General features: G+C 41.4%; 1 protein-coding gene across 4 annotated transcripts in view; it reads left to right on the top strand.

Moving 5' to 3' along the window:
- Nucleotides 1-22,172, top strand: part of lama5 (laminin, alpha 5) — a 114,615-nt gene that overhangs the window by 58,653 nt on the left and 33,790 nt on the right. For 3 of the 4 annotated variants that reach the window (XR_005709354.1, XM_040152220.1, XM_040152218.1), the window contains exons 7-28: nucleotides 3,594-3,709; nucleotides 7,938-8,056; nucleotides 8,242-8,332; nucleotides 8,459-8,593; nucleotides 8,770-8,829; nucleotides 9,426-9,566; nucleotides 10,570-10,707; nucleotides 11,583-11,717; nucleotides 12,704-12,838; nucleotides 13,408-13,545; nucleotides 14,384-14,436; nucleotides 14,969-15,068; nucleotides 15,184-15,236; nucleotides 15,646-15,751; nucleotides 15,875-15,974; nucleotides 16,450-16,606; nucleotides 17,815-17,953; nucleotides 19,450-19,592; nucleotides 19,896-19,999; nucleotides 20,790-20,943; nucleotides 21,129-21,292; nucleotides 22,056-22,164. Coding sequence is in view for 3 of the 4 variants with exons in the window: in XM_040152220.1 (XP_040008154.1) it covers nucleotides 3,594-3,709; nucleotides 7,938-8,056; nucleotides 8,242-8,332; nucleotides 8,459-8,593; nucleotides 8,770-8,829; nucleotides 9,426-9,566; nucleotides 10,570-10,707; nucleotides 11,583-11,717; nucleotides 12,704-12,838; nucleotides 13,408-13,545; nucleotides 14,384-14,436; nucleotides 14,969-15,068; nucleotides 15,184-15,236; nucleotides 15,646-15,751; nucleotides 15,875-15,974; nucleotides 16,450-16,606; nucleotides 17,815-17,953; nucleotides 19,450-19,592; nucleotides 19,896-19,999; nucleotides 20,790-20,943; nucleotides 21,129-21,292; nucleotides 22,056-22,164 (2,590 nt within the window). In the remaining variant the exon portion in view is untranslated. Of the gene's footprint in view, nucleotides 1-3,593; nucleotides 3,710-7,937; nucleotides 8,057-8,241; nucleotides 8,333-8,458; nucleotides 8,594-8,769; nucleotides 8,830-9,425; nucleotides 9,567-10,569; nucleotides 10,708-11,582; nucleotides 11,718-12,703; nucleotides 12,839-13,407; nucleotides 13,546-14,383; nucleotides 14,437-14,968; nucleotides 15,069-15,183; nucleotides 15,237-15,645; nucleotides 15,752-15,874; nucleotides 15,975-16,449; nucleotides 16,607-17,814; nucleotides 17,954-18,979; nucleotides 19,110-19,449; nucleotides 19,593-19,895; nucleotides 20,000-20,789; nucleotides 20,944-21,128; nucleotides 21,293-22,055; nucleotides 22,165-22,172 lie in introns of all 4 variants that reach the window. The other variant, XM_040152219.1, reaches the window with a different exon arrangement.

Genomic DNA, 22,172 nt, shown 5'->3' on the forward strand with positions numbered 1-22,172 from the left:
TTAACCTGCCAATAGCAGGGTGGTGGTATTAACATAAGACAAATAAAACAGTCCTACACATTTGTCATTTTTTCATACTTTACTGGTGAAAACTCATCTTACATCACCTAAACTGGGCACAGTATGCATTGAAGTTGGTCTTAATTGTATAAGCAGAATGTAAGAAAAGGAGAATTCATAAGATCTCTGCACAAAGGCTGAGTTTTAATTATCACAGCCCTCGGCTAAGAAGTACATCACACATCTAGGGGAGAAGGTCTTCTGCATATGCGTGTGAACATGTGTGTGCAAGCCTGTGATAATATGCGTGCAAGCAGATATGTGAAAGTATACACAAGTCTTCTTACTATAACTTTGGGGCCTTCAGAAATATTACAAACACTCATCAAACACACAGTCCTCCACATCTGTCTGCTCCAAACCCTGCTACAAATACTGACAGACACACACAGGACAGGAGGTTGACTCGAATTTTGTCTGAGGCTGAACTCTTAACAGTGTCTACGAGATACAGACTCAAGATATGGCTTTTGTATAATTGCTGTAGTCTCTCCATCCAATGTAACGGCAGAGCTCAAATTCTCTGTCTTAGAAAAGAGTGAAGTAGAAAAACAGAGTAAAACATGTTCTGATTAGATATTTTGCCTGGAGGACACCTCAAAAATAAACAAATAAATATACTTTTTTTTTTTGATTGACAGCTTTTTGGAACCCGTGATTACAGTACCTTATGTAAAGTAAAATCTTCCTGTTTGAAAAGATTTTTTCTAAGTACATAAATTAGGAATGGCACCACAGGGAGTCACTTAACTGTAAACCTTGTAAGAAAGGTTTACAGCGTGCGTGTGTGTGTGTGTGTGTGTGTGTGTGTGTGTGTGTGTGTGTGTGTGTGTGTGTGTGTGTGTGTGTGTGTGTGTGTGTGTGTGTGTCCTTGTAATGTCAAACAGTTAAGAGATTTTATGTAAACAGAAAAACTAAGTTCAGCTGGATACTCCTGTGAGTAATGAAACAAGTTCAATCTGCTTCGGTCAGGAAGCTGCTGGTCCGCAGGTAATAATCGAATCCAGGAAGTAGTGAGTTTGGGGCGGAAACCCTCCATTCAAAGTCCTTTCCTAAAATACCTCAACAGTGCTGATCGCCAAGAAGGAAAGGAAAGCGGGATGGAGAGCCAGAGAGTTAGAGGATGCACAAGGGAGCGTGTGAATTAAAGCATGTGTGTGTTGAGAGAGATTGACTGAATGAATTAATCTGATAGCAAAGGTGAAAGCTGGAAACACAATCGACCTGCTGAAACAAAATACACAGATGTGTTATCAGCACAGACCAGAGCGCAGCAGAACGGCCCTCCAAGAGAGCCTTAAGACAATTCAAACGGTTAAAATAGCATCCAAATGGAAACGTATTTAAATATACCATGTGTTATTAGGATTTCTGACCTTTCAAGAATTGAATGCATGGTGATGTCAACCCAAATCTGAAACAAATGCCAACTCACAACTCTATAAACGTGAGAGCTACTTCAACCAGGCATGAGAGACCAAGTCAAGCATGGTTCTGCAGCTGTGTGTCTTATCTCTTGCCTCAGTTTATTTCGACATTGATTTCCAAAACAGCTGCCAGCTGTTTTTCTCACTTGAAAACCTCAAGTAAAAATATGAAGGTTGGCCCAGCGCGTGGTGGCTTCTTCCTGTGAGGTACAGGAAGGGTTTGATTTTCGTGTTTACCGGAAAGGTTAGTGACGTGGTTTGACTCGAGTAATACCAATACCTGAGTCAAGGTTATTTGGAGTAAATTTAAGGAAAAAACTTCCTTAAATAACCATGTTATTTATTGGTAATCAGGCTGTTTTTTTTCTATATTCTACGTGGAACGGACATATTTTGATAATGGATTTAACTTTAAAGTCATTTTTATGTAAAAATGGCAAAGAAAATGCTGTTTTTAGCTTCACAAAATATGAAGATTTCCATCTTTTTGCAGTGTTTTATCACATTAAATTGAATATCTTTGGGTTTTGGACTGTTGGTCCGAAACTCTACGTCATCTTGGACTTGGATGCACATCTTGGAAACTGGGATGGACATTTTTCACTCTTTTCTGACGTTTCATAGCCTTAACAATTAATCGATTAATCGAGTAAACAACGAGCAGATTAACTGTTAGTGAAGATAATCGTTAGTTGCAACCCTACAGCGCGTATTGAAACAGGCTACTCTAGGCAGCCCAATATAATCCGTCTTGACTCTTAAATGAAAATGTTCCCTGACTTTAATGAGTAACTTAACACCAGGCCGAAAAGCTGCGTCCCCTGGTTAAACATTTTTCACCTCAGACCACAGCCAGCAACACTGTTGGTTGGTCAGACATGTGTGTGGTTGTACCTTTAACTCCACCCAGCAGTGATGTCACAGGGTCCTGGAGTACACCTGTATATAACAGCAGTTAAACCGTGGATGGTCACTAAAAACTAGATTTTTCCGGGGGTGTGATGGAGCTCTTTTATATAGCTGTGTTTACTCTGGGGGAAAAAAAACAATACGTGCAATCATTTCATGTTTAAATCTATCTTAAAGTATCTTAACTTTAAGAAGCAGATAAAGAGAAGTAGGACAAGCAGTTTTTGGCCTGTAATTGAAAGGTTTAAATCATTCAGGGGTTGATTCTCTTAATCAAAGTGGGTAAATGTGGGATCAAGAGCAATACTTAGGGGTTTCCCTTGGTCTTGTAAAGATCAAGTCCATTTGTTTCCCCCTGCAGCTACTTATTTCATGCTCATTTCTCCTTCAGGAGAAGGTGTTAAAAAAAAAAAACATAAAAGAAAAAACAGAACAACTAGCTCATTGTTTCTGTACATTCACTTTTCACCTGTGCTTTCAGTTACAGTTTGAGTCATCTGACCTTTTCTTAGAAAATGGCTGTTTTGGGACTGGAGTCAAATGACTGTAAAAGGAGAGTAAAAATATTTTTCAGTGGGTTTTTTTTCCTTCCTTTTGATCAGACTTCTCTCTCCCGTGACTCCAGTCATCTGTGTTTGTCTCTCTTTGAACGGTAAAGAGGACACGGAGAGACGAGAGAATAGTTTTAAGAGGGTTTTTCACTCTCTCCCTGCTGTGTTTTGGCCACACTCCACAGGCTGCAGGTTTACAGACTAATCGGATTAAAAGCCTGGGTGAAGCGGTCAGCCGCTGTCGATGAAGGAGAAAGATTAACTCCTTCATTGTTACGGGGGTCTATTTACACTTTTCTCTTTTCATTCACTTTCTTTCATTCATTCTTTCTTTCTTTCTTTCTCTCTCTTTGAGGTGACAATAGCAGGGTAAGAGGTATAGGAATGTGAACTTTTGGGGAAAGTTCAAATGATGTTTTACCCAAAACACAATTGGCTGAGAGAGGCACATACCATGGCATATTTCAGCCTTTTTCTGTCTGAGTGTGTCTGCACAGGTGTGTGCTTGTGTGTGTGTTACAGTGTAAACACTACATTGAGAGGTAAACTTAAAGTCAGACTTTGGTTGTGTGGTATCGCTGTATCCTTTCAACGCTGTTTGTTGTTTTTGTTCTCATACTGTCGTTGGTGGTGTTGTTGTTTACAGGTTACAGTGCGACTGTCAGCATAACACCTGTGGCGTGTCCTGTGACCAGTGTTGCCCTGGATACAACCAGTTACCATGGAAACCAGCCACAACCTACAGCGCCAACGAGTGTGAACGTGAGTACAGCCTGATACAATGGATTGACATACACAAGCATATGTAGAAATACTCATGCTGCGCAAACACACACACACACACACACACACACACACACACACAGGGTTAAAGCACTGATCCCTGCAGAGGAATGTGGTGGTTCAACAGAACTAGTTGGCCTTAATTTAATGAAGCTGAAGACACATGTGGGCTTTTCTTATTAACTTTCACACATGCACATCACACAACAGTGTCTGGTTTTGGAAAAAATGCTTCAGGCCGTCTGATTAAGTATACATGAGTATGCTCAACATATCTTGAACATTTCAGTTCACTTTTCCTGCCCTATTTGTGCTTGGAGATGCCTTTTCACTTTGAGATCTTCCTCCAGCCGATGCAGAGTAGTTACCAACACCTCTTTGGCACTACTGTTGATAATTGAAACCAGGAAGTAGTGGGTTTGGGTGGAAAACCCTCCATTGAAAGTCATCGTGGAACGGAGATAAATGCCAGCAATTTTTAGAGTTTGTTCATAATTCCTGATGCATGCAGACTGATTCAGGCATTTTATATGTTAAAAATACACAAAGTGGGTTTGAGATTTCTGAGATTTTTGAGTCATGAACATGGATGACTTGATTTCATGCTGATTATCAGCCAAAAGCTTTGATCGTGCCCTCAAACAATCTCTCTGAATGTTTTCTGTTTGAGTCTGTCGGGGTGAACTTGGTGTTATCAAAACGCTGGTTATATTTACATGTGAGAGTCAACTGTTATCAAAGCTGCAGTTATATTTAACAAGGAACAGCATGGGTATCACAACAGCGAAAGGGTCAGGAAAGGTCAACATGATATGAACAGAGACAGGGAGATGCAGGTTTTGTTGCAGTGCTGCAAGGTTGCTTTCAAAGCTTCAGTGAGACTGTGGTGGATAATGTTCTGTTGACGCTGCAAATCACAGTTTGTGTACTAGGATTTTTTTCACCCAGATATAACGAAGATTAGATTGTTTTGGGCAAAGCTGTACGTACTCAATTTCTTTAGAATTTTATCTCGTCTTATCCCGAGGCATGTCACTTAAAGGGGCACTCCACAGATTTTACACTTGAAGTGCGGTTTATATGTCGCCAGACGTACTCCTCAGTCTGTGAAAACAGTCGTATAATGTCCCCCGTAGCTCGGGAGGAGCTCTCCGAAGTCTGAAAAAAATCTCGACTTGGGCATGAGACTCAATCGTTTTGACAAAAAGTGTTAAAAACAGGAAGTGTGGAGTTTGAAAAAAGATGGAATTCAGAAGTCAAGAGGGTCTAATGATCAACACGATTAGGTTGCATTAGGGGAAATGTAGGATCCAATATTTTTGGAGCTCAACCCATAATAGAGACGAACGGTCTCTATTTTGAGCGGTCTTTTTTAACTGACTCTTACGAGTTCATCAGCTTTTGTGAAAGTGCAGCATTAATTGCTGGAATAACCCCTTGATGCATGAAACTTGAATTTTTTATGCCCAGATGCTAAATATCCTCATTAATAACTTCCAAAGCTACATTTTCACACCTCTCTAGCCAGCTATAGTCTGAGAGAGGCTGCTGCCGGAGTGAGACTGAGAATAGATGAAAAAAATCAATCAAAAAATCGCATACGATCAATATCAGAGCCAGAGGGTTGAACATACTGTAGCAGAAACGCTTTTGTTGGGACTCAACGACTTCATATCCGGTGAGTCCAGGGAGAAGTTCTGTCAAAGTGTCATGGGAGCTGTAGCTGTTGAATTTTACAAACCAGTACAGAAAACCCCAGTGTTTTTGAAAGACTGCTTAAATAAACCGTCCATGAGAAAATATATAATCTGGCTGAGATTAGTGGTGCAGAGGGTGGTGTAGCTCTGGGAGCAGGACTTTGATTCTCTTTTCACAAGTTTAGTTATTCTGGTCTGCCTTGCTAAACACTTGACTGAGTGACTACGCTGGATCGCTGTCAGAAGTCTTTTTAGAGTTGTTTTTTTTTTTTGGTCATTTCAAGAAAAAAAAGACCTTCCAGTTTGGCTCATCTGAGAAAAAAACACTCAGCACAATCAGGCTGGAGTCAGAGCTGGAGGATAAGGAGCGCTGGTTTGTTCAGCCAGCACCTCTCAGGCGCTGAGGGGCAGATAAGAAGGGAAAACTCTGTCAGGGTTTCACTGGCCCTGTGTGAAGAGTAAAGGTTGGTCTGGGCTTTGTGCACATGTACTTCTCTAGGATACAATTTTCTTTCTTGTATCTTAGATTAGTTAAGAGATACATGGAATCTTCTGTCTAATGCTAAGGTTAAATTTGGGCCATTAAACTCCTGTTTTCTTTATTCATATAATCAAAGGCATCAGTTACACAGCCACTAAAACGAGTCATTTCCTCGTTGTTTTCATTTTCTTTTTCTTCTTCCTCTTCTCCTTCTTCTCCAAAGGTTGTGGTAGCCCAGAGTTTTTTTGTTTTTGTTTTTTTTGGCGACAGTATGAGAGCTTGTAAAAAGTAAGACTGAAGTCAAATCGATTATATGTTGAACCAGAGAGAAACCAGTTGCTCCACAGCAAAATGGAAAGCACAAAAAACACGTGTGTACCTAATATCTATAATATAATGGATTCAATGCAATGTAGCATCAGAGTTATGTGACATATGACATTTATGTTATATTCCAAACACACCCCTACATTTTATATCACTAGCTTATGAATAAGGTGACATGTACTGTAAGGATAAAGAAAAACGAGCTTTGCGTGTATGTTAACGCTTCGATAAACTGGCGACCCGTTAAGGATGTACCCCGCCTCTTGTGCACGCTGGGATATGCTACAGCCCTCTACCACCCTGCATGGGACGAGAACCTGAAGAGGAGCGGTGGATGAATGGATATTTAAGCTTGGCTGAATTTAATTGTCACATGTGCGTGGGTAATTTCAAAAGCGGATGCTTCTGTGTCCAAAGTACTTTTATACTTAAAAGTATATACAGTAATACACATACACGCATGCACGGGGGGGTTAAAATCAAACTCGTCAGCTCGTCTTATCTTGTTTTTCTTGACTCTTTGAATGAACGCCTTATTAGTTCTCACCACATCACAAAAAGCCCATGACTGAATAAACCCTATTTATTCAGTCCTTGACTGTCATCAAAGACTGGTGCAGTCTCTTTTAGGCTACTGCAGGATCTGATTACTGACTTTGATCAAATGTTCCTTCCAGAAAAGATTAAGTCTGTGTGGTTGTTTTAATTACAGCTTCTTTCATTTCAGTCTTTGTTGACTTGTTTGGGAACATGCTGAATATGATCTTTAGTGTATAATCGCCCACGCTAAATGGACACCTGCCAGAGGAAACAGATTTCAGAACAACTGTATTTGAAGTGACTTCATAGAGCAGACTGAGATTAATGTCTGAGGTTGGTTCAAATGTCACATACAATACACTTCAGTTTTTGAATGGGTTATTCTCTACTGTACTTTTTAGCAACTAAGTGTGTAACTAATTAGTTGGCCTTTTTGTCTTGTCTTGTTTCTGGTTATCCTGCTCTTTATTCTCTTTTTCCTGTTTTCCTGCTTCTTCAATTTTGACTTGCAACGGTTTTTTACCCCCCAGGTGAATGTTTACACTGTTGTTTCAGAAGGTTTTGTGTGTGTGTGTGTGTGTGTGTGTGTGTGTGTGTGTGTGTGTGTGTGTGTGTGTGTGTGTGTGTGTGTGTGTGTGTGTGTGTGTGTGTGTGAGCATTCGTGCAACTGTGCATTCTTGTTTTTTGTTGATTCACCTACTTGTGAAAAGATCGAGAAGGTTGGATACTGTTTAGTTCATGATATGATTTAAAGTTGACTGGGATTTCCAAATGTTGTCTAATAATTATACTGTAGATACCTATATACATACATACATATACTAAATACTTGTTTATTTGTTAATAAAAATCTAAATTTCAGAGAGAAATGAGTTAAATCTCTCCTTTCTTAATGAAAATAATGATAACAACTCAATACAAACTATGAAATTAGTCATTAAAATGCTATTTGTGGTCACCAAAAGTGAGCTCCGTGGTCAAGCTAGACTTTTGTCACTTACCCTAATTTAGTTTGGTCGTCATTTTAGTGTATTTGTCATTTAGTCTTTTTTGCCAACACTGCAGGTATTGATATTTCAGATATCGACATTCTATCTGTATTTATTAGCTGCTCTGTTTCATATTCGAACTGTTATATTGTGTTTCATTTTGTGTGTTTCAGCGTGTAACTGTCACCGCCATTCGTTCGACTGTTACTACGACCCCGAAGTTGATCAGAGGAGGGGCAGCATCGATGTCCACGGCCACCACAGAGGAGGGGGAGTCTGCCTCAACTGTCAGGTAACTGACACTGTGTTCAGTCGTAAACGGTTCGGTGATGCTGCATCAGACAACAACGGCTTCAGACTGCAGATGGTTAAGATTTTATAAAAAAAAGTATAAAAGGGAAAGTCAGGAAGTTATTGAGTTTTGTTATTGATTACAGTCAAGATGAGGTAACTGTTCTGGAAACTTTTCCTTGTCAGCATCACACCACTGGAGTCAACTGTGAGCGCTGCATCCCCACCTACTACAGGTCACCTGACCACCCCATTGACTCCCCGCTGGCCTGTTCACGTGAGTGACAGTCGTCCCTCGGATGACAAGATCAGATGGACACGAAACTTAATTCTGAGCATTTACTTGTCAAAGGCGAAGATAAAATATCCATCCTTTGCCGTATCTCCCTCTGCCTCCCTGCAGCCTGTGACTGTCAGTCAGAGTTTACAGACGGTACCTGTGAGGATCTGACCGGTCGCTGTTTCTGCAAACCGAATTACACCGGGGAGAACTGTGACTCCTGCGCCAGCGGCTTCATCAACTTCCCTGACTGTTACCGTGAGTTAGAGCAACAGAAAACACCTCGAAAGAAACTGTCTGGGCTTGGATTTCGGTACCTGAAGAGACCGAGCTTTGACAGAATCGGTGCAAGCAATTAAAAGTCGGAAAAAATCGCTCAGAGAAACCTTGTGAATTATTTCCTGGCTTCTAATCTCACTCTTTCTCTCCACCAGCCATCCCCACCTATCCCACCAACAACAACGGCGAGGCAAAACCAGCAGGAGAGATCATCAGTAAGACCTTAAATTTAGTCTCTCTGCCCTGTTCTGGGGTTTATTTCCTTTTCTTTGTGTAGTGTTGTGCTGCTGCTGAAGCACCGTCAAGGTTTCAGTTCTCTTATACCTAAACTACTGCAGTGTGTTTACAATAAATGGGCTCAGTTAAGGAAAGCAGTGGAAAAAAATAAAAGAAAACAAGGAAAAAGGAAAATGAAGTACAGTTAACTGACACTTGACTACAGCCATTCCTCCTTGTCTCTGATATTTGCATTTTCCCACACTTTCTTCTCACCTCTTGGGCTGTTGATTGTTTTGGTTGACGTCAGAAGGGGAGTTCTGGGAAAATCATTGTAGTTTGAAAGGAATTTCGGTGGAATGTGATAAGATGGACCAAGACGCTGCTCAGTCCAACCTCACACATGCATGTTTTTCATGGGCTGCATATCCACCTTCTGGGGTTCTGCCCGTTCATGTTTGGTTTACTGGGGGGACTTTTGTCTGTTATAAATATCATTTGGAAAGTAAAAGAGAAATTCATTCTCATCATGAGGAAAGTAATATTATTGACAATTTATCAAACTCCAACAAACAGGTTTGTACTCTCTCTGCAGACTGTGAGTGCAGTGCAGCGGGTACTGTGGATAACTCGTGCAGGCCGGACCCCCGAACTCGAACCTGCATCTGTAAGCCAGGTTTCACTGGTGACCACTGTGACACCTGTGCTCCGGGTTTCTATGGACTCAACTGTCAGGGTGAGAGACGGACATATCAGGGCTGCAGCGAAGGATTATTTTCATTATTCATAAGTTACTTTCTCTATTAATCAATGAATCCTTCAGCCAATAAAACATCAGGAAACTCTGAAAAATTCAATCACATCTTTGTTTTATCCAACCAACAGTCCAAAAATTTTCAGTTTACTAAAAGGGTAAGACCAAGAAAAGCAGCATATTCTCAAATTTTGGACCTGCGATTACATTTTTGGAATTCAAAATTGACAAACAATTAAGTAGTTATCAACCAATAATTGCTGATCAACTAATGGATTAAATAAATATAAAGGTTTGTCAATTTGTTGACGTGATGTTTGTTTGGACAAAAATACAGGTCACAAAACATTTTATGGCACTTTTTGGCACTAGACAAGAAGAAACTACGATTGTGATGTTTTAATCACATTTTAGATGATGATGATGAGGATGATGATTCTGGGACAGAAAGCCCCTGTTGAAGATGAATTGAAAATGGTCACTTTGGGAGTTTGTTCAAATCACCAGACTGCAAAATTTACAGCTATTTTATTGCTGAGTGTCATGGGTTGTGGCCCATTTGTTTCACACACACACACACAAACGCTCGGACAAAAATACAAATACACAAACAGAGCCAGAAATTCCAGGCACTTTATTTATCGCTTTGTTTATTTATCCTGTTAGTTTGCCACCCAGGAGTAACCCCACATACACACACACTCCTGAGTAAACAGCATTCCACGAAGATGTGCTAATCACTGTTAATAGTTTCACTCTTCCACCTTTCCTTCAGTCAGTGAGGCCGGTAAACACACAGTCATCTTCAAAATACTTCAAGTAAATTCAGTGTCCAAACAAACAGACATTCACAAATATTGTACACTGCTCTTGTCTGTCCTTTTCTTTAAGATGTGTCATTTATTGGTCTGTGTTTTGTGTGTGTGTGTGTGTGTGTGTGTGTGTGTGTGTGTGTGTGTGTGTGTGTGTGTGTGTGTCCATCCAGCCTGTCAGTGTTCAGGCCCCGGCTGTCTGGATGGGTCATGTGACATGGTGACCGGTCACAGTGTGTGTCGGAGCGGTTTCCAGGGCTACCAGTGCGACCAGTGTGCACCGGGCTACTTCAACTACCCGCTCTGCCAACGTGAGTCGCTCGTGGCTGCTCTTTCTCGCCGACTCTCTCTCTGCAGTTGGAAACAAAGTATAATGTGAAAAATATATTATATATATTATATTCTTCAGATGATCATTTATCGTCTCTTTCTACATAGAGGGGGATCCAGTCTATCTCTGTTTGTTCGTTAGACAACATGTTAGTTACTTAGTATGTAGTGATTTGGATGCTGCGAGTAGTTCAATGAAAAGCTGACAACATCATGATACCATCGGCAACACCTACAAATCATTTTGTCCTAAATAATATTAGACACGATACTTGAAGACAATGTTGGATTTTTTTCATCAATGCGATGAAGACATTTGATTTGTCAGGTGTTTAGTTTGCTCGACTAGTCAGAAACAGACATTCCTCTCTGGTTATTCTGTCCATACATAAATGATTTCATGATTTAGTTTCCAAAAGTGTAGTATACCAATATTTAGATGCTGTAATGTAAAACTGCATGAACTGCACTAGAGGATTTATTCCATATCACCTGACAAAACAAGAAAGCCTGTTAATTCCAGGTGCAAACGCAAATTCCAGCGATGATCATGTGTGTCATTGTCATGTTTAACACCAGGTGAGACTGGGGAGCCAGTCTCTCTTTCAAATGAAAAACACTGTAAAGTGTCATCTTAGCATAGAAAGGAATCACTTGTGAATGAGCAGATATCTGAAACATCATCAGTTAAAAACAGATATTTTGTTGAATATGTCCTCTCTCTCTCTCTCTCTCTCTCTCTCTCTCCCTCTCTCTCGCTCTCTCTCTCTCTCTCTCTATCTTCATCTCTCTCTCTCTCCTTCTCTTCCTCTCTCTCTCTCTCTCTCTCTCTCCCTCTCTCCCTCTCTCTCTCCAGTGTGTGGTTGCAGCTCAGTCGGCTCTCTCCCTGAAGTCTGCGATGCATCCGGTCGCTGTCTGTGTAAACCTGAGTTTCAGGGACCTCGATGTGAACAGTGCAGATCTGGATTCCACTCCTACCCCAACTGTCAAGGTACACACACAAACACACACACACACACACACACACACGCACACACACAAAACGCACAGGCATTCACACACAGAAACCTGGAGAGGGAGTCAGATTAAATGCATCTGTTACTGCTGATCCCCACATACTGTAATGAAAAGAGAAAATGTAATATCCCGTTGGACTACACACACATGGACTCACATGCAGAGGTGCACATGGTAACACTTAACTTTATGCACCTACTTGTGAGGTGTTATATTGCCTTGTTAAATTTTATGATTCTTGAAGCCTTTTCAGTGTAAAGCAGAATGAATCCAGCAGCAGAAATTGACAAAATGTCAAAGCTATTTAAACCCAAACCTTGTCAGAACAATTTAGATGAAACTGATATTATTGATATCATTGATATCATTGTCCTCATTGATACAGTTCTTGAAAAGCCAGATACACGGCCGGAATCAGGCTAGGGTTTTGTTGGCACCACACAGCTTGTAGTAGAAAGGTCTATCACCAAACCCTCAAGAAAAGCACTTGATTTGATTCTGGAGGTGATTCCGGTGCAGTGGACACATTTGGTATTGCAGGATCACATAATGCACACTGGCCCAAAAAAGACTAATTAACTTACGAAGTAACTAACTTACTAACTAACTCTCCCAAAATGACTCCTGTGCATTATCAGAATTTGATCCATTAGGTCCAAAAGAAATTTGAAAAGTCATGAAACCCTTAAATCAGTAAATTGATTCCAACAGGAAGTCAACCAGCTCATCCAGAGGATGTATCTAATGGCTCTAATGCTACTAATTCTAGAAATTCAGCATATCTTAGCTATTATGGAATTCAAATATTATGCTATCATAATGAATATACCCCTGAAAAATGATCAAACACTCTGAAAAACTTAAATCAAAGGAGCAAAAACCGGACCACGGACCAAATATCGACTTCTACTTTGTTAGTGTTTGTTCTGTAACGAGATGTCTCACTTGTCGTTTTCTCAGCGTGCACCTGTGATCCCCGCACCTCACTGGACGCCAGCTGCACTGCCTCGGGTCACTGCCACTGCCGGCCCAATTACAGCGGAGCGTCGTGTGACCAGTGTGCTCCTGGTTACTATGGTTACCCAAGCTGCACGCGTACGTCGCCGAACTATAATCCTGCCTCAAATACCTGCCAGGCGAAAAATAATGGCAACACCTTGACTGTGTATCATTTGTAAAGCTTCTTTGGACGCTGATGCTCGGAAAGTAACTAATTGCATTTACTCGAGTACTGTACTTAGGTACAGGTTGGAGAAACCTGTACTTTACTTGAGTATTTCTGCTAGTTTCTACTTCTATTCCAACAAATTTCTACTCCACTACATTTATCTGGTCACTTGAGTTACTTTATAGATTTACAGTTAGGTGAAAAATCTGTAAAAAATCTTACACCTACATCTTTCTTGTAATAGAGCATTTTAACACTGTGGTTTTGATACTTTGCTTACGTAAAGGATCTGAACTCTTCTTCCACCACTGGCTGGTTTCAAGTACTGTACAAAAATAGCAGTTTTAACCATTCACAATTAAATCTACAACACAAGAAAGTGTAAAGCGAAGGGGTCTGAATACCTTCTGAAGCCACTGTAAATATATCAGTACGATATAGATCAATTCATAAATGAACCGATGAATAACTGGAGTTGAAAATGTGTTTGTTGCAGCCTGCCAGTGTTCTGCGGAGGGCTCTCGCTACACCAGCTGTGACCAGGTGACAGGACAGTGTGTGTGTCTGCCCAATGTGGTGGGAATTAGGTGTGACAGCTGTGCACACGGCGCCTACGGCTTCCCCAACTGCCAAGGTAATCGCGCATACACAAACACACACAAACACAAACACTTACACGCACACACACACGAAAACTTTTATACACACACACACACACACACACACACACACACACACACTTTTACACACACACACAAACACTTACACACACACACACACACACACACACACACAAACACTTTTACACACACTCACACACACACACACACACACACACACACACACACACACACACACACAATGGAAGTCAAGTGTGACAGCTGCACTTACTGTGATCTACAGCTAATCACTCAGTGAATCACGCAGCCACACACACATACAGGTTAAAATGAACAGCGTTAGGTTTGGTGGCATGTCCAGGCAGTTGAGCTGATGTTTGATGCAAAAATAATGTTAGGATTCAAATCCGTGGACGGAGCTGAAGAAACTTTTCTCGCATGCTAGTTAGCTGAAAACTTGAACTGAGGAGGCTGCGGTTCTTCTACAACCTCGTTCATGCAGTTAGCCTTCATTGGAAGGGACAGTTGCGATCCCTTTTTTCTGCAGTGAGGTTGTACTTTGGGGTCCATTTCTAACCTGTCTATTTTTAATTATACATAAGATCAAGTACCCTACACTTCAACTTGAATGTAACACAATTATTGTAAGATGGTACAATTGTGAATCATGTAACATTTTGGTGATATTGCAGAGGGGTGTACTCCGTTTTGTTGCATACTGAATATATGTTAAATATATCAGTATGTTTCAAACTTCAGCCTTAAACAGTAACAATGATGGACACCCAAACTCACACATCGACCCTTTAACAAACTGAGTGATGGTTCTTGTTTTTTCTTTGACATTTGAAGCTGGTACCTGTCACCCTGTCGGCTCTGTTCAGAATGTGGTACAGCCACCGGTGGTGAGTATTTTTTTTGTTTGTTTGTTTGTCTCATGATTATTTTAAAAATCAAATTCACAATAACCTCCAACATGAGAAACACAGAAGGATTTCAAGTGAAAGAGGTGAGATGAAAGCAGTGACGTGAATGAAAAACAATTACTGAAAATTAAATGAAATTGAATGAAAGGCCGGGTCAAGCTACATACTGTATCAGGACACTCTTGACTTAATTTTATTTCGATGTACACTATTGTTATATTAAAATGTCATTGCTTTTCTGTAATGTGCATCATCTGTAATGACTTCATGGTGTAAAATTAGGTGTAAAATGCGAAATTCTACACTGCCGCTGTTGACAGATCCTGCTTCCTGTTGTATTTTACCCTGACATACAGAAACATGCTGAATTCGTGTAAGATGTCTTGAAAATTCTGTCAAATGCGGGAAATGACACTGTGTGATTGCGTAAATGCCTGCCGTAGCACCGTTAGCCATATTTTTCTTCAGTAGCAATGGACATATTGGTTTACCTGTGCATTTATTCACTCAGGGCCAATGTGAGTGCCGTCGCCACGTGGAGGGCCCAGCCTGCGACAAATGTAAACCTCTGTACTGGAACCTATCTCCTGACACGCCTGAGGGATGCTCCAGTAAGCTATAGGACGAATACACTCACACAGACCTCACATAATGTCTCACTAGAATGAGTGCAGTGAATGCAGCCCATAAATGGACTAATGTCTGTGCGTCTGCTTTCTCCCGCAGACTGTGAGTGTCATATTGCAGGGACTCTGAGTGGAGTTGCAGAGTGTGCACAGGTGAGCAAGTTAAACCGTGCCCCTTCCTCTGAAACGAACTGTGCCTTCCAGTCCATATTTTGACTTTTCCTGAGTATTGGCTCTGTAATGCCATCTTGGAGAGGTGAATATGCTATGAAGCGGCTTTCACACGCACCGAAACACAGAAATTCAAATTTAGGATTTAAGAGTTTGTGGCTGATGTGAAGTTGAAGCTGTGTTGTTTTTCTTTTGTTGTGAAAAACAATTTAAGTATTATAGGGATTGTTACGTTGGAACTTTGATAGTTTTGTCTCCATTTCTGTCCACTATTAAACCGACAATATGATGGTTGGTACTGTGCTTTTTCTTAATAAAAGCCCTGTAAGATCAGTCTCCATGTTTCCTGTTATCATACTAATAGTGGTCGCGTCTTTCTTGTGCCTGACAGGAAACTGGTCAGTGTCACTGTAAACCAAACGCCTGCAGTGGAACCTGCTCTACATGTAAAGATGGCTACTACAACCTGCAGGAGCACAGCTACTTTGGCTGCCAGGGTAAGTCTTCATCAGTACAAAGCTAGAGTAACACTTTAAAGCCATCGTAAGTTTTCCCCATGAAAGAAAAGCTTGGTCACTGTGACGACGCCCTCCTTTTACGCGTGCGTGTTGCGTGTGCAGGTTGCCAGTGTGACATCGGGGGTTCGGCAGGTCAGTCCTGTGGAGAGAGGAACGGCCGTTGTCGCTGCAGACCCAACGTGGACGGACCAAAGTGTAACCTGTGAGTTCAACGGCAGCTAAACAGGCCTGGAAGGAATTTCAAGCAGCATTTGTTGAACTTGTAAACATCGATATGTCACTATTAAATTAACTGTGATGATATTTGATTTGTTCCAGTTGCCATGTATCACAAACAAACGCTGCTGCTGCTTGTCTATCCTTGCGTCCCTGAATGTTGTGGGTTTACCAGGCGATAAACATTTTTTTGGGAGTTCTTCACAATCGCTCTTTGTCTCCTTCCGCTTTCTGGTAATGGATAATTAATGATAGAGGAAGTAATATACAATAGGAATGTAATAAGACATCAAGATGCATATAGAGAGCGCAAGAAATAAATTGCAGTAACTTGCTACATTTTAAAATGAGAAAAAAAGTACGTCTCAAACCTGCTAGAGACCTTTAGAAGATGTAATCCAGACCGTGATGTTTCTACGTCAGCACTTTTACTTTCTAAATGGATTTTCCTGTGCCTGCAGACCTCGTCCAGATCATTACTTCCCAGACCTCCATCATCTGAAGTTTGAGATTGAGGAGGGGACCATGCTGGATGGCAGAGCGGTGCGATTCGGCTACAACCCTCTTGAGTTCAAAGACTTCAGCTGGAGAGGTTACGCTCAGATGACCCCGATCCAGGTAGGAACACGTCTTTTCACACGGTTAAAATTCAGTCAGATTTCATTTCGTTTTGATACAGTAGCTCAGGATGAAATGGATTAAAGATGAAGATAGAGCGTGTTTGTGATGCAAACAAACTCCAAATACCTTGAAAGAAATGAACTGCTTTTGTTTGCTCATGTTTAATTTAATGTAGTATTTTTAACACCTCTAAATACTAAAACCATATTTATTGTCATCTCACAGATTTGTTGTTCCGTTTAACCTGTCTATAAAAGTAATGGTTCAATTTTGTGGTATGAATTTTGTGTGCATTGATATTTTTGTGACTGTGGCCCATCGTTTATGCTCCTCCTGCTTGAATTAGACCGCTTGCTCCAGGGCTGAATGTTGTGTGGATATTTCTCTTTGGTAGAATTACTTCTCAGCACATATACTGTACCTCTAAAATACAGAGGAGTTCACCATGTTACATATGTTGACATTTACTTTCTCCTCTGTGGAAGGAGTAGTTGACAGAACTTACATTACACTTGTACTCCTAGTTCTGAAATGTCCGGGAGTTCATTTTGTTAATGAAACTACGAAGCTGTAAAAGCATCGAGTGGATTTTCAGGAAAGATTTATCATGGAGCTCCCATGCGTGTTTGTACTGAAAAGTGGAAATCCAAAGAGAAATACAGTATGTTGGGTTGAATATTGGGGGTTAAAGTGTATGTTGTAAACGGTGCCTGGTTTGCTTTTGGTGGTGCAGGGGCTGGTATTAAGGTCTCTCTTTTGGCTTGGTTTCTCTGTCTGTGTTGGTGTTTTCTAAACTCTCCTCCTTCCTTTATTCTTCCCTGCCCTCCACCCCACTTTGTCTCCCCATCACTCCTCCCTCGTCCCCCTCTTCTCCCTTGTCTCTCCGTTTCTATCTCCTCTCCGTTCATTCCCTCCTCTTCTCATTTGCCACCCCTTGGTATTCCCTTTATTTCCCATCTAACTGCTTCCTAATATTTTACACCTCCTCCTTTTCTTCAACCTCCTCTCTTCCCTCCTTCCCTTCCTCCCTTGCTCTCACCCTAACCCCGTCTTCCCAATACTCCTCCCTCTTCCCAATCCCACTTCCTCTTCATCCTCTCCCCCCTTTCTCTCTCGCTCTCTGTCTTTCTTTCCTTTGCTCTTCTATTTCTCTCTGTCTCGTGTCCCGATCCTGCCTGCTGCCTTGCTCGTTGGTCCCTTGGCAGTCCAAGGTGTTGGTGTCAGTGTCAGTCAGCTCTCCAGACCTTTTCCATGTGGTGCTGCGTTACGCCAACTGGGGGGGTTCGGATGTTCGGGGCAGGGTGTCGGTCATAGAGGACGGCTGGAGCTACTACTGTGGTAACTGTAAGTGCTGCGCTGGGACTAAACTGACACTACTTTTCCTCTTTCTGGCCTTTTATCACTTATCCCAGGATTACAATAGGAGATGATGGAAGAGGAATAATTTTTCTTCCACTTCTTCTGTCGTTGCTTATTCCTTCCATCCCTCCATTCGAAGGCACTTCCTCTTGTCTCTTTTCCCTTGATTTCCATGCTTTGCTCCAGACTTAAGCTGTGTTCCAGATATATAAGTAATAAATTCTCAACCCGGTGCCATGTTTTATGAGTAGGGACTCGATTACTGAGTCCCTACTCATACATGAAGGTACATGAAGGTGGATAGATGTTCAATGTAATCGCGAAACTAAAACTCACTGCTAGTAGAGTAGCTTGAACAGAACAGAAACCGAAGTATTAATCAACAGAGATAATGCAGTCCTCTAGGAATGAGAGAGATGTCCAAAAACTACTGAGCTAGCCTGAAGACAGATCAATCAAAGAATGAGCATCAGAGGACACGTTGGCAAGGAAATAACCAAAAAGTAACAGAGCTAGAGGGCAAACCAGTGTTTCAGACATGGCTCTGCACGTGTCACGATGGGATGGCCGGTGATATAAAGCAGGCTGGAGCAGAAATGTTAGAAACCCATGGGAACAAAGCTTATTTGGCTTATAAAGTCTGAGACTGAGGCATTCTCAAGTTTTTGACCCACTTGATTGGAGCACAGCGTTCCTCCTGGCTACAGATCTGCTTTCTCCTCCTCTCTGTATTTCCGTTCTTCATGCTCCTGTCCCGTCAGGTGTCTATCTGTCAGAAGAGACATGATGATGGAGGGATGTTTGTGGTTGTTGGCTGTTTTGAGCGACTGTCGTTGGCGGCCTCTGCTCTCGCTCAGGAAGCTCTATCTACTCTCACCTTCAGGGCCACAGATCAGTGCAGATTTCAGGGACTTAAGACTAAGAATTCATATCTTCATTCCTCCACACTTCCTCCTCTCCCCTACTTATTCCTTTTCTCCCTCCGATCCCCTTTGGACCGTGACCCTGTAGACTGCAGTGAAGCTACAGGTTTATGTGAGCGAGGCAGACGTCTATCTGACTCGTTTCATCCTCAGATACGTAAACTCTGAGGGCGCCACCTCCAACGGTAAAATAACAGCCTATCAGGTGAACCGCAGAGGTAGGTCTCCACCAATCACAAGAGAGTATCAGTATGAATGTTTTTGACTGGGAGTTAAAACAAACATCAGTAGAAGAAATGTATTTGTGATTATTTGTGTGTTTTGCTGTAAGTTCATCTCCTGGCTACTCTACAACTGTATTTTTGTATATCTATCAAATTTTATTGCAGTTTTTTTTCTCTAAAACTGTCTCTTAAATAGTTTTAGTGTTGCTAATTTATGTTATTTTGCCCAATTTTCACATGCATCTACAGTATTCACTTATTCTCTCTTTTGATTGCATTTCAATTTTAATATCTAACACTGGACATTTCTGGCGTGTCTGTGTATGTCTTCTAGGTTCGGAGCAGTCCAAACAGATCGTCTTTGCTCCGAGTGTGGAGCCGACCTTTGTCAACGTTCCCCAGAATAACTTTGTGGAACCGTTTGTCCTGAACCCGGGAACTTGGACTGTGGTTATTGAGGCTGAGGGAATCCTGCTGGTGAGACAGACAGACAGAAACACACACACACACACACACACACACACACACCTGTTTTTATACATGTGTACAAACACTTTAGGCTCTAACAGTTGACACAAAGCCAACATTAGGACAGAGAGCCTCGGAAGGAATGCATTGTCATGTTTAGTCAAGATAACGACCAAAATGGAACAATTTATTTACCAAACCTCCCATAAACATATCAGCACGAGTTTGTGTTTTCACTGTGAAATTTACACTGTATGTGTCTATTGTTCATTGACACGACAACGCTGTATTCATGCTCTGTTTTACCCTCAGGATTACTTAGTCCTGCTGCCCAGTGCCTACTACGAAGCTCCCATCCTGCAGATCAGGGTTACAGAACCCTGCACCTACAGCTCTGTACCTGACGGCAACCAGAAGTAAATACATACGTATATTTTTCAGTAAAAATCAACCAGTCGATCAGTGGCAGAAAATCACTGACTGGTAGCCAACCAGTTCTTTCTTTCATTAAGTACAGCTCCACAAGTGTTTAAACGTTTGCCTAGCTAGTGCTCTATTATGCACTGAATGTGATTTGTTTTTTTTCTTCTTGCCATGTGAAACATGTTTTAAATTTAAGGAAGAGTTTAATGTTCTGGACTGGAAACGGGGGGAAACAACGAGCTTGGCTCTGTCCAAAGATAAGATAATAAATCTGCCAACCAGCGCCTCTAAAACGCATTGATTTACATGTAATATCTCATTATAACTCTTGATAAGAAAATAAATAAGCATATTTCCCAAAAGGTCAAACAATTCCTTTGAATCGACAAGCAGAAGAAAATCACTAACCGTTACAACAAGAATTTCTTAAGTTAAGGATAGCTTCACATGAGTTTCCATGTCTACATTTCTATGGCTAGCATGTGCACTTGTGTTGAATGTAGTGCTTTTTTCTCCTCATGTGAAACAGGTTTTAACTACTAAAGCTATTTAATTACTGCGACTAATTCAGCTCTTAATATGAACCGAAGCGAAGCACGAAAGCACAGAAATGTCCTCAAACTGAGAATCTTACCTTGCTATCCTTGTGAGAGAATTCAGTCTTTCTGTCTTTGTGAAGACACATGGTCCTCATAAATACATTTTTTTTTAAAAGCTGTACACAAACAACCATGGCTTTTAGTCTGTCTGTCCTCTCTAACCTCTCTCTGTCTGCCTCTCTAGCTGTCTGCTGTACAGGTATCTCTCTCTGGACTCCTTCCCCTCCATCTCCGGCAATGATGCCAGCTGCCGCAATGACAACCACCTGCCGCGCCCCTGCCCAACTGAGAAGGTCACCCCGCGCCACCCGGACATGGCCGTCTGCAGCGGCTACGATGTAAGAGGGTGAATGTGAGAATTAGAAAATGCTTGCGTGATACGTATATTTTAGCTGGTTGATGAGCTGAAAAAGCGAGAAAAAAAATCACTTCAGCCACTCAGACTTTTCAGTTTTATGCCCTCATGTCCAAAACTGCAGCACGCGCAGAGGTTTAATAAACATATTTTCCATTCCTGCTGCAGATCAGCGTCGAGCTGCAAGGCCGTCTGCCGTCTCCCGGGGATTACGTTCTGGTGGTGGAATATTCCAGTGAGGAAGAATTGCCGCAAACTTTGTCTGTTGCCGTCAACATGCCGGGAGCACGAACCCACCAGCACCGTGTCACCCTTTTACACTGCAAATACAGGTACATGGTTGATCTCAGAGCACTGATTCTTTAATCATTTGGTGGAATCGCCTTGAGGTGCTAAATCTCGTCTGTGGTCGTTTTCAGGTTTCTGCCGCAAACAAGTTCTTAAGGAGAGAAATGAGGTTTTATGAAAGAAAGAAAGAAAATTATTATATTAAGGATGATGGTAGACCTGCAGATTGTGGATGAAATTAGAAATTGGTATTTTAGGGAATTGGATGCAGGAGTAAAAACGTTTTTGACACTTTAGAGGAAGAGAAGAGAAGGGATTGTGTGTGTGTTTTTTTTTTTGTTGTTGGTTTTTTTGGTTTTTTTTTTAAAAATATGTTGGACATATACTCATAGGTAGTCAAAGAAAATACATTTGAAGAAATCTAACCTAGTAAACCCATTTGTATAGGAAAGCAGATACAAAATTTGAAATGACAGTTTAAAAAAAAAAAATGAATTAAGAGCCTAAAATCAGCAAGAGAGTTTTTTTAATTTCTGCCTCCTTTGTCACATTTCATTCATATTGGATTGGGGGGGGGCATATTGTGGAATAACTGGCAAAAAATAAATGTACACCCTATAGGACAATGGTCACCAATGGTACAATGATGCCCACTTGACAGGAGGATGTAAACAATGTGTCATCCTTCGCACGGGTGACGGTGTAAAAGAGGATACTGTATTTAGTGGCTGCAGTGAAGAGTCTGTGTTTTTTGCCAACAGCTCTTAATCACTGTGTGTGTGTGTGTGTGTGTGTGTGTGTGTGTAGCTTCCTGTGTCGAGTCGTGGCCATCGATGCACAGAACAGAGTGGCTGTCTTCTCTCTGCCCGCCGAGACCGAGGTCCAGCTCGTCTCCGACCGCGCCAGCTTCTTCCTGGTGAGAAC

Source organism: Xiphias gladius, chromosome 18, assembly GCF_016859285.1.
Source record: "Xiphias gladius isolate SHS-SW01 ecotype Sanya breed wild chromosome 18, ASM1685928v1, whole genome shotgun sequence".
Lineage (NCBI taxonomy): Eukaryota > Metazoa > Chordata > Actinopteri > Istiophoriformes > Xiphiidae > Xiphias > Xiphias gladius.